The 12251-nt window shown below is 31.2% G+C and overlaps 2 protein-coding genes across 2 annotated transcripts; one reads left to right on the top strand and one right to left on the bottom strand.

Annotated features, from left to right (window-relative positions):
• The first annotated feature begins 2046 nt into the window (after positions 1-2046).
• LOC125848145 (ALA-interacting subunit 5-like) lies at positions 2047-6559 on the top strand. Its single transcript, XM_049527955.1, has 8 exons — positions 2047-2211; positions 3097-3155; positions 3264-3338; positions 3431-3565; positions 3669-3739; positions 4826-5126; positions 5225-5514; positions 6232-6559. The coding sequence occupies exons 1-8, from the start codon at positions 2163-2165 to the stop codon at positions 6284-6286; spliced, it is 1035 nt and encodes a 344-aa protein (XP_049383912.1). The 5' UTR covers positions 2047-2162; the 3' UTR covers positions 6287-6559.
• A 450-nt stretch (positions 6560-7009) lies between these two features.
• LOC125848143 (NAC domain-containing protein 86-like) lies at positions 7010-11121 on the bottom strand. Its single transcript, XM_049527951.1, has 6 exons — positions 10758-11121; positions 9770-10047; positions 8852-9181; positions 8202-8618; positions 7826-7904; positions 7010-7626 (listed from the first exon to the last, which is right to left on the bottom strand). Exons 1-6 carry the CDS (start codon positions 10912-10914, stop codon positions 7211-7213), a joined length of 1677 nt encoding a protein of 558 aa, XP_049383908.1. The 5' UTR covers positions 10915-11121; the 3' UTR covers positions 7010-7210.
• Positions 11122-12251: the final 1130 nt, after the last annotated feature.

Here is a 12251-nt window from a genome sequence, read left to right as displayed (position 1 = left end):
AAAGATATTAAAGTTAAAAGAGTAAAAATGTTCAAAAAAGTAAAATAACATAGTGTGAAATATGTTATTTTACCACTCTGACCATATTCTAGCCAAATTTTCTGGCCAAAAGGATTTTTCCAAATATTGGGTAATGCTAAATGACCAGAAAATTTGGCCAGAAATTTAAAAAGTCTATAATATCCTTTTTATTTTAAAATAAACTGATTTTTTTTCATTTTTTAATTAAAAGATATTAAAGTTAAAATGATAAAAATGTTCAAAAAAGTAAAATAACATAGTGTGAAATATGTTATTTTACCATTCTGACCAAATTTTCTGGGCAAAAGAATTTTTCCAAAATATTGAGTAATGCTAAATGGCCAAAGGATTTACACTATTAATAATAAGATACAGTCTTGATTATCTTCAGGACTTATTAACATGACCTGTTAATTTATCAAATAGGACAAAATATTAAAAAAGTCTATAATAACGTGTCTCAAACCTTTTCAAAGTACAAATGGTACAAAAGTTGCAGACTGGTGGTTTCATCATTGATATCTTATGATTCTCGAATTGCAACTTCTTAATTGAATTAGCCAATTAGATTACACAAGTGATTGAAACAAAATGTCACTTTAATTCATGGTCTACAAATAAACACAAGTAAATCTTACAACACAATCAAAGTATAAAATTTAATCCAAAATACCTATAATAAGAAAATATATATACCGTTACCAGGTGCCTCGTATTGATGATATATTTGATCAACTTTAAGATGTCGTAGTGTTTTCTAAGATTGATTTGATATCTAATTAACATCACTGATGATTAGGGAAGCAAACAATTCTAAGACCGCATTTAGGACGCGTTATGGTCATTAGGAGTTCCTAATGATGTTTTTTGAGTTGACTAATGTCCTTGCCGCCTTCAAAACAACACCGTCTAACAATCGAGAAGAGAAAATTTACCACAATGCTATCTTTGAGTATCCTCAACAACCTGATCTTCATGATTTATCATCATGAACGTGTGAAATATATAATTTAACAAAAATAGGTGAAATATTATAAAAGTCTATAATCTCATGTTTCAAACCTTCTGTGAGTATATATGGTGTCAGGAGTGCAGAGTGCAGACTTATAGTTTCATCGTTAGACGTATTTTGATTCTTGAATTGAAACTCTAATTGCATTTATCCAAATAACAACATCATGAAGTTGTGATGGAAGAAAAAACTTCTTTAAGGTCTATTAGGAAAGACACTAGGGAAATGTAATTGGTGTAATTACTAGGTAGTAATTACCAACATAGTAATTACACTAATATGTTTGTTTGTCACAGTGTAATTACAAGTGTACTGTTTGGTTGCATAAGTGTAATCATAAGGTTATATTAAATTTTACAAATAAAAATTAATTATTTAAAATTAAAAATATATTAATTAATAAACATATGTTCTTTAAGTAATATTATAAAAAATAATTTATATATATGTTTCAAATTTTAATTAAATTAATCATAAAAACTAAAAGTAAAGAATTTCTATGAACATTATGAAATGCATGTTTGACAAAAGTTTAATATTATAAATATAATGTCATAAAATTATAAAACTTTTGACAAAAAGATAATATATCAAGTCTAACTTTAAAAAAAATAGTTTGCAATATAAAATATCGAGTCAATACTCCTAAAACAAATAAAATTGAATAACATAAGTTCTTAATACATTTTTAAAATACTAATAATCACTTTAATATATTAAGAAAAAATACAATTTTTCTTTATATCGTTAACCCAATGTCCTACTTCATTTGTCTAGGATCTTTTAAAATACTAATAATCATATGATTATTTTAGTAAACTATACACTTTTTTATATGAATATATATGTAAAAATGATTGGAGTGAACATTTACCATATTACCCCATATTTTGGTGTGGGGCGTGGGCGATGGGAGGCAGTGAGTACCGCTCACGTACCACTTTTTGCCATGCAACCTTATTGCGCCTTTTCCCAATTTCTCAAACAGAAAATAAAGAGGGAAGAAGGAAAAATTATCTTCCCTATTTCTCTTTTTTTTTCTTTTTTCGTTCCCTCTGAAAATTATTCACAATTTTACATTAATTAATTTTATATTTCCCTTTCAAATTTTGTATAGATTGACGTAACAATGGGTGAAGGAGCCTCATCTTCTTCAAAGAAATCCAGGAAACCAGATTGTAATTCTTTTTCATTCATTTTTTATCTTTGTATTTTCAATGATCAATTTTTCTTTTAAAGTTTNTGGGTGAAGGAGCCTCATCTTCTTCAAAGAAATCCAGGAAACCAGATTGTAATTCTTTTTCTTTCATTTTTTATCTTTGTTTTTTCAATGATCAATTTTTCTTTTAAAGTTTTATGGTTTTCAAGATTTAATTTTTATTGGTAGATAAACAAGAACAGGGCATGCTCTTGGTTAGAATAGAGATCTGGGTTATTTAGAAAATTCAATTTAGGGATCGGGTATTTACGTTGTTTTATTAATATGAACCCTATTTAGTTAACCCTAGAATTAATTACATTGTAACAAATGCACTGCAAAATTGTTAATGAAGTATAATTCTTTTGATTTTTGGTTAAATGGGTGAAATCAACATACTTAAAGGGCTCTAAATTAGTGAAAGAAACCCTCGGGTTTTGTTTTGTCTTTACTGGATTATGATCTGGCTTAGTTCTTGTCTGAATGTTTATTCTTGTGTTCATTGAATCTTTGATGATTCTGTTGGGTGTGTGAACTAATTCAACACATTGGAAGTTGAAAAGAAAAAAAGAACCTATATATAAGGTGTAAGATTCTCTTAATGGGGTGAACCGTGCCCAAAGCAGACAATATCACACCATGTAAGAGTATTTTGGCACAACAGATTCATAGCCATGATGCTACTTTCAATTCTTGTTGAACTTAACTACAAGTACTTTCATGACTTTTATACTCCTTTTTGCAATTTGAGTGATGTGTATTTGTATATGCCTGCTTAAAAGACTTAGATATCACTGTTTTTATGTATTTTTAGTTTTATTCACAGAAACTAAACTAATTTAGATGGCATATTTTTGTGTTGTAGATTCGAGGTTTACCCAACAAGAGCTGCCCGCTTGCAAGCCAATTTTAACTCCACAATGGGTATGCATGCATTCACAGAATCATTTGACATAACTTCTTTTGACAAAACCTCCTTTAAGTCTTCACTGTAATGGCTTGTTGAATATATTTCTCATTTTATACATTCAGGTTGTCACGGTGTTTATCTTCCTTGGCATTGTCTTCATTCCTATAGGCCTTGCCTCATTGTCTGCATCAGAAAAAGTACTCAAATATCCATCTCTTTATGGTTTTTGGGAGTTTGTTTTTAGACGTCAAATGGTATTTGACATGAAATATCTTTCATTTGTATGCAGGTAGTGGAAATTGTACTTCGATATGATGAGCATTGCGCTCCTACAAACTATACACAACCAGACCTTGCATATCATGATAGGATTGCATTTATCAAAAATAATAAGTCAAACAAGACCTGTATCAGGACCTTGACAGTTAGTTCCGTGTTCCAAATACATTGGTTTTTCTTTTCTTTGTTCCAAAATTTTAACATTGCGTTGCCTAATCCTTATGAATTCATTTGCTGAATGTTTTTAGGTTCCTAAGAAAATGAAGCATCCTATCTATGTTTATTATCAGCTCAATAACTTCTACCAGAATCATCGTCGGTATGTCCAAGATTTTATTTGATTCAAGTTAAAGCTCTGTTATATATTATGAGTATAAAAATGAACCGATGTTTTAAACTCATAAAAAGACAATTTGTGTGTGTAGTTGAAGAGAATAACTCTTCTGATGCAATTGAAGTATGTTCTTTCGTCTAAGTTGTGGTATTATGTTGTTCCAATGACTGTTCCCTTCACCCTCAAGAAAAAGCACAAACAAAAAGACTAAAGAGACAAAAAGAAATGCACAGAGTGAACTTTTAGTAGACTAAGATATATTGTGATTTAAGCTAGGAAGATTTACAGGTATACCAGTCGTTGGGGCGCAGGCTTCTTGTGCTGTATTTATTCATTAATAAGCATAAAACTCAAGATAAAAGTAAGAACATGCATAAAGTTGAATTTATCAATAAAAATGAAATGGGAAACAGATAACAAATCAAGAAGTTAAAGATGACATCTTTTTATAAAATTGAGGAAGTTATGGAAAAGTCACTAAATATGTAACTAACTGAAGGATTAAAACTTTTAAGTCGTTATTGAGGAGAATTTAGATCTTTAGCAATGGAAAATTTTGTTAGGCATGCTGATATACACCAAATAAAAAGAAGTTTAGAACATACTCTTTCTTAATATGTTGATGTATAATAATAGAGTTGAAAATAAATTGATATGCGGATAACAGGAACTGGATGAAGTTTATCAGCTTTAATCTTGTCCAGTTCCTAGTTTTTGTTTCTGCCAATGAATTATTTCTAGTAGTACGTCTGCTCAGGAAGGAATAAATTTTCTATTTTCCTTCCTGGTGTCTAACAGATATCCTGGCCAATGAGGCACCGGGACAATAATGTTAATGTAGAAATTCCGTTCATCTTCTCACAATTCTGAAATTTAATGATACATATCTGGCCTGACTGTGAAAGAGATCATGCAAGTTTCCTATTTTTGCTTTTCTTACTCTGTAGTAGTGTTTTACAAGAGATATACTCTTGCATCGAGAGTGGACATGCTTGAAGGAGAGTCACTTCATTTTTTTCCGGTAAATGATACTCACTTAAATGGTATTGAAAGCTTCCTATGTTTTCACAGATACGTAAAAAGCAGAAATGATGAGCAATTGCGCGACCCAAATTTTAAGGGTGACTTAAAAAAAACTTGTGCTCCTGAAGACATGAATGGAAATGAACCTGTGATTCCCTGTGGGCTTATCGCTTGGAGTTTGTTCAATGATACATATGGTTTTTCAATTAAGGACAAAGGTTTACCAATCAATAGGAAGAACATTTCATGGCCAAGTGATAGAAAGCACAAATTTGGATCAAAAGTTTTCCCAAAAAATTTTCAGAAAGGAAGTTTAATTGGGGGTGGAGCACTTAACGAGAGCATACCTGTTAGTGCAGACTTTTGCCCTCTTTTTCATCTTATTATCATTATTCCTTTTCCACATTTTTATCGTTATCTTAACTATTTTGCGTATTTTACATGCAGATGAGTGAGCAAGAGGATCTTCAGGTTTGGTTGCGAACTGCGGCATTACCAGTATTCAGAAAGTTATATGGGAAGATAGAGCATGATCTTGAAGCTAATGAGAACATTACAGTAGTAATACAAAACAATTACAACACATATACATTTGAGGGTAAAAAGTCTTTGGTTCTTTCAACCACTACATGGATTGGTGGAAAGAATAAGTTCCTAGGCATCGCATACTTGACAGTTGGTGGAATTTGCTTATTCGTGGCAATAATTTTCATACTTATGTATGTCATCAAACCAAGGTAAGAACGCACCCAATACTGTCTTCCCTTTTTGATTCCTTAATCCTACTATATTTATATCTGCAGCAAACCATTTACTTTTTTCTCTTTTCTTTTTACTAGTTAAGAAAACCAAAGTTGGCTTCTAGGAATAGATTTGCTGGATAACATCCTTATAGTTTCAATTGTTTGAAGTGATATAAAAGAAAAAAGAACTCTATGTTGCATTTAAGAATCAACACGAGCTCATGAAGGGTTAAAACTTAAACTCTGTAAATCTCATTTTCATCATGTCTTGATAGTCATTTATCGCACCAGGAGCATGCATGGTATTTGTCAGATGTGTTTAAATTGAGAATTTCAAGGAAACAATATGTTATGGTCTTGCTTTTCAGGTCCTCCCAATTTCCTGCTATGTATTTCAATTTTCATCCTTTTAAGAAAAGTTGTTATTAGCAGGAAAAATCGAGTCAAATAACTACTGAATTTGGATTTTCTTCAGCAGTTGATACAAGCTAAAAGCTAAACTCCTTTTCATATGGCCAATTTGTTTCGGAAATATATAGTTAGTAAAAGCAAGATAATCTGTTTTTGTTTGAAGATATCAACAGAAAATGAAATGATCATGTGAATAGACGGGGGAATGAAAAGTCGGAGGCTGTTATTTTCAGTTTATGAACTTAGTTGGAATTTGACCATTATACCATTGATGTTTATTGTGAAATTGTGACTGTGCAGGCCATTCGGTGATCCAGCCTATCTGTCATGGAACTTGAATCCTTCAGGGAACTGATGATGTCTGCATTATCATCCGTCATGCTCTTCTCTCCAAATTTTTCCTGCAGAAGAGTTTTAGCTGGTTTAGTTGTTAACGCTAACTATATTATCCATACTTGCAAGCTAAGTCCTGGACCAGTGACAGCATCTTGTGATTTAGGCATTCAACACTATTGTCATTTCACTATACATATCATGTTAACCATCAAAACCTCTGCTTTACAGCTTCACTCTTTGATTAATTCCTTTATTGTGGTAAGACAATCTTTCTAGACCACTGAATTGTACCAAAACAGAATGCTTGTTGTATACCTTCTTTTTTTTTTTATGTACTGATCAGAATAGGACTGAACACTGAAATTCATTGTTATATTTGAGCAGACTACACTTGTTTTAATTAGAAAAAAGATACCTTGTGATTACACTCTGAATTATTAGGCTGAGCAAAAATGTCTATCCTAATCTTAAAATCTAGAAAATAGATGGGACATATCAAAATTGTGAAGAAAAAGTTGGTAGAATTGAAGCACAAAAATATCAATATATTGTTTTTGTATTGCTTAGGATCCAACTCTTTCAAAGTGTATTAAAAGTTAAAACGACATATATAGACAACAAATGTAATACATTAACTTATTGAAAAGCTCCACTCGAGTCCTAAAGTACTATGCTCATTATATTGCCCAATGAATAAAAAAAATAATACCAAGTCTATAAAATCAGAGTATTGATTAGATATTGAAAAAAGAACAAATACAATCTATATCAAGATCTTACATCAGCTGTGTGAATTTTCAGGGGGGATTAATTAAGTTAAGCTTTCCCTTAATAACAATTAATTGTGGTTAGCATAACAAGAAGTTAATCTATAGCAAACAAAAGCAAATTAAAGAAGAAAAAATGTGAAGATTTCTTGATTGGTTCTTCTTGTCTTGTTTCTTTAAGCATTCCCCAAAATAGTCCAAAATGCATGTAAAGGTGCAATCAATTCTACCAAAGTGTTGACTCTCATAACTACTCCTGATAGAGTCTTCCTTGAAAATGCCATAAATGTATCAAGAAATGTTGCACTTTTTGTTATTTTCCTTATAGGAAACTCATGCATTGTGACCATGTCTCTATGGATTGTCACTGTTTTTGAAGGTGCCACTTGATGATAGAATGTATTGGCTACTTGTCTTGTGGCAATAAACATTCCTTGGTTCACTTCTATTTTCTCATAAACTTCAAAGCTTGGTGAACTTGAAAAACCATCAGTCTCTTCATCATCCAAGAAATTGTCATCATTACCAAATCCTAATGAGAAATTGTTTGCTTCTGTTTCATTCATGTTGTTTTGCTGACCACTTGCTTCTCCTGAAATTAATTAGTAAATACTGATTAACATAAAAAACAAGAAAAAAGTTACTCCCTCTGTCCAATTTTATATGATGTTGTTTGACTTGGTACGTACAAAATTTAAGAAATAATAAAGACAGACTTTTAAAACTTGTAGAATAACTATACAAAATATGAGAATAAGAAACACTTGTGCATGTATATATTCTGAAAATACCTTGGAGTTGATCTTGTTCCTCTTTATGGGGACCTGAAATATTTTCTATTGGGACAGTCTTGTAGTCCTCAAGAAAGGTCTGTCAAGTACAACATAAAGCAAATTAATCACTTATCCTAGAAATAATGCAAAATAAGAATAATACTTTTATATCCTAGATGACACATTTTTCTTTTTTAATTACCTTGTTTCAAGAAAAATGTCCCATTTTTATAATTAAAATGATTTACAGACACACAAATAGTCAAAAAAAATTTTACACCATAAATTTTGAAAGTATTCTTTTCTTTGGTAAATTTTGTGTCAAACCAAATGGTGTTGGATAAATTGAGACGGAGAAAGTAATAGAATTGATTGCATAGATTAGTGGCATTACCTTGTCATCCTTTTCTGACATACCTACCCATCTCAATCTTTCAACCATAGTCTCAGATTTGAAATCCTCATCAAAATCAGCAATTGGTATGGAATTATTTTGATCATCACCTTCCTTTAATTGGTCCATAAAATTGAAGGAATTACCCAAGTCATGATTGTTATTATGAGGAAGAAAAGAGAAGTCATCTCCATAATTAATATTATCCCATGAATATTCTTGATTTGTAAGGTCATGTGAAGCTTGGGCTACTGAGAGTATTTCTTGTACAATGTCAGTTTGATTTGTTGTGCTCTGATGATACATAACATCATTTGATTGAGACATCACATATCCTACTTGGGGAAAATCTTGCACTTCCAATGGAGGCAATGCAAATCTATGCTGCAACCTTGCACACTCTAGTGCTATATCAACCTTCAAATACAACAAAAAATAATAAAGTAAAATATGAGAAATAAATAAAGTGATATATAAAAAGACAGCTCGATACACTAAGCTCAATCCTCAACCAATCAAACATGTACACATTAAAAAACATTTTTGTCAAAATATATATTTCCTACATATCAAACACATGCATGATATATAAAAAGACAGCTTGATGCACTAAGGCTCTCGTTACGGAGAGGTTTCAAGAAAAGGATTACCTTAGATGGATGATTATAAGGAAAAGGTCCATTAGTGGGAAATGCTGAATTGTTATTGAAAGTGAAATTAGTTTCATCTGACAAGTATTGCATCCATTTATTATCATCATTGCTTGGAGCAGGTGCAACATTCATTAATGGTGAACCATGTAGAAGCATGGATGATGATGAAGTTGTTGTAGGCATCATTCCATAATCAGAATCTTCACCTCTTCCTTCAGTATACAATTGATCATTAATGCTACAACCTGATCGATCACTACCATAATGATCTCCAATTTTTGGAACATTCAAACTCTTCTTGAATACACGACAAAGTGCATATGCATCCTGCAATATATCGCAATCTTTCAGATGACCTGATAATATAAAATATCTTTTACAATACTCCTATTAGTATATAAAATTTTTGACTTCTACACATACGCAATTAGTAATGATGAAAAATCTTAGATGTGATATTTTAGACTTTCTTGTATATTGTGTTTCTGACTCTATCACTTCACTGCTATCAAATCACATCAAAGAAAATGAGTCATGTGTACAGTAAAGTAACAACATCTTTTGATAGATTAAATATTACATTAACAGTATAAAAGTTCTGAAGTTATAAGTGTGCATATAAGTTNCTTTCAGATGACCTGATAATGTAAAATATCCTTTACAATACTCCTATTAGTATATAAAAAATTTTATTTCTACACATACGCTATTAGTAATGATGAAAAATCTTAGATGTGATATTTTAGACTTTCTTGTATATTGTATTTCTGCTATCAAATCACATCAAAGAGAATGAGACATGTGTATAATAAAGTAACAACATCTTTTGATAGATTAAATTACATTAACCGTATAAAAGTTCTGAAGTTATAAGCGTGCATATAAGTTAAATCCATATTATGTATCTGTACGTACCTGGAGGCCGTTAGCAACTTCACATTCTCTTTCTTCCAAACGATATTCATGCATAACCCAACCGGTTCGAGTTCCATGAGGTGCTCTTCCTCTGTAATATACAAGAGTTTTCTTCATTCCAATTGGCCTCATCTGTGAATTTACTTTCCGGTCCTTACCGGTTGCCTTCCAGTACCCAGCTTTCGTTGCACGATTAGTCCTTGTTCCATTAGGGTATTTACGATCACGAGGACTGAAGAAGTACCATTCCATATCTTTACTAGGCAATAGGGACTTATCTGTAAAGCGGATTAAAATTAATTATGATATGAGAAGGTTTAAAAAGGCAAAAAAGAGGTGGAACCATAATGCAATGATTATTAAAGTTTGTTTTATAAGACTTTTTTCATTTTTAGGGACCAGACAACTAATAACTTCCTTTAAAGCAATTGGAACATGCATGAAATGATCATACAATTTTAGAAATTTTGTTATACCTGTAAATTAAAGCATATGATCTTTGAATAATTAAAGTGCGTTCAAAGTATTCAGACTCACAACATGTTAGTATGTTTAACAGAGTCGTTAAAACTTCTAGCGACATTTTCATTTTATATATAATGTTAGTTATAAATAATCATTGTTACTACTGCTGCTAAATATATATAATATAGCAATAATTATATTATTATTGTCAAATAATTGCTGTTAAATCCTTTATTAGTTGCAGTGAAAGCTTGTTTTATAAGACTTTGCATTTTTACCCGAACAGTCTCTAAATTTATGTATCAAATTAAAGTTTAAAAAAAGAGAGGAGGAAATAGTATAGCTTGTCTTGTATTATTATGTCTTTGTTACTTATATACCTTTCTTGATAATTACTTTGGAATATAGCTACAGCTAGTTAGGTTTCTTTTTATTTCACTAAACAATTATACATCCCATGAAACCCATGATTTTTATAATTATATATAAAATGATATAACAAGTATGGAAATCATGTATATACCTGGTAAATCCCATGGTTCACATTTGTAAAGATCAACTTCAGGAATGACTTCGAGTTCAATTTTCCTTCCATTGATCTTTCTTTTCAAATAATAAGCAACAAGTTCTTCATCTGTTGGATGAAACCTGAATCCCGGAGGCAATGAAACTGGCGCCATATATCTACTTCTCCTTTGGAACTTCAATCTCTTTATAAGGTTTTCTTCCTTAGCTTCTTGAGAGAGAGAAGTTCCAAAGAAAATGATGAAGTTTTTGTACGATTTAATAACAAGACAAAAAGCAAATGAAAGCTCTCTTGCCTACTTTTGTCTTTTAAATTTCTTCTCACTTTAATAAATCTTTCTTCTCAAGCTCTTCTATTTTTTTCTCTCTAAACAACTTGGTCTAATTTGTATACAATACATACATACATAGGGCAAGATATATAGAGTAGTATTTTTTTAATTTTCTAGCAAAATTCTATGCTTGGAAGTTGTCCTTTCTTGGAATCTGAGCTTTCTTGTACACGTGGTGGTATCTGATTTGTTGCATTACCGACCCTATAGCTATATAAATAAAAAAATTGGGAAATATATAATTATTTGTTTAGTTTAGAAGGAAAGAGGGGAAGAGGATCTATGTCCCTCTACAACTACGTTAACGAGAAACTGTCTGAATGGAAACGAATTGGCGGCTTTTCTTAACTGTCAATCTCCCATAAATGTTCCTTTCACATGCCAACTAAATGTTCCTTTTCACGGAAAATGAAAATTTAGATAGTCAATCAATTAAATTATTAAGATTTTCTTCTCTTTCGAATATGATATTTTGTCGCCCGCTGCTTCTTTTCTTTTTTCAGTTAACTATATATTTCTCACAAAGCATATATAATTTCTGATCAAACTCCTATAAAAAAAAAAGTTCTCTAATTAATGAAAATTGTGGACATTTAAATTTGAGAGAAGTATTAAAAGCATCTCTAAATTTGGTCTGATTAGTTTCATTTCCGTATTATTGACCGCCTTAAAAATAGTCTTTCACTTGACTAACTGAACTTAAATACACCCTGATCTTGCAACATGAATGAAATACACCCCTAAATTCTCATCAAGTTTAGGGGTATTTTTAACACTTCTCTCGACTTGTTATGAAAAGTTTCATGCTCCTACAAGAGTTTGACACCACTTGTTTTATCATATGCAGATTAGAGGCTGTATCGGGGGAGTATCTAAATTTTATTAATCAATCAAAAGGATGCTCTTAAGACTTACAATAGTTACAAAAAATTTATGTCAAATTCAAAAGTGTTTTTAATACTTCCCCTCTAAATTTTTTTTATACTTTATAATAAGGGGTGTCGTGATGGGTCCTACTTTAGGAACGTGAAGATCCGAGGTGGCAAAGTGGGGGAGCAAGGATCATTTGGCAGCTTTTGTCGTTGTCATTGTCCTTTGTCTATTATAGTCCATACCAAAATTCCCTCTCTCTATTGTCTCTATCATGTGTGCTTTTCCTT

This window comes from Solanum stenotomum, chromosome 12 (genome assembly GCF_019186545.1).
Source record: "Solanum stenotomum isolate F172 chromosome 12, ASM1918654v1, whole genome shotgun sequence".
Lineage (NCBI taxonomy): Eukaryota > Viridiplantae > Streptophyta > Magnoliopsida > Solanales > Solanaceae > Solanum > Solanum stenotomum.
Note: the sequence above shows the minus strand (reverse complement) of the source record. Positions and strands in the feature narration are given on the sequence as shown.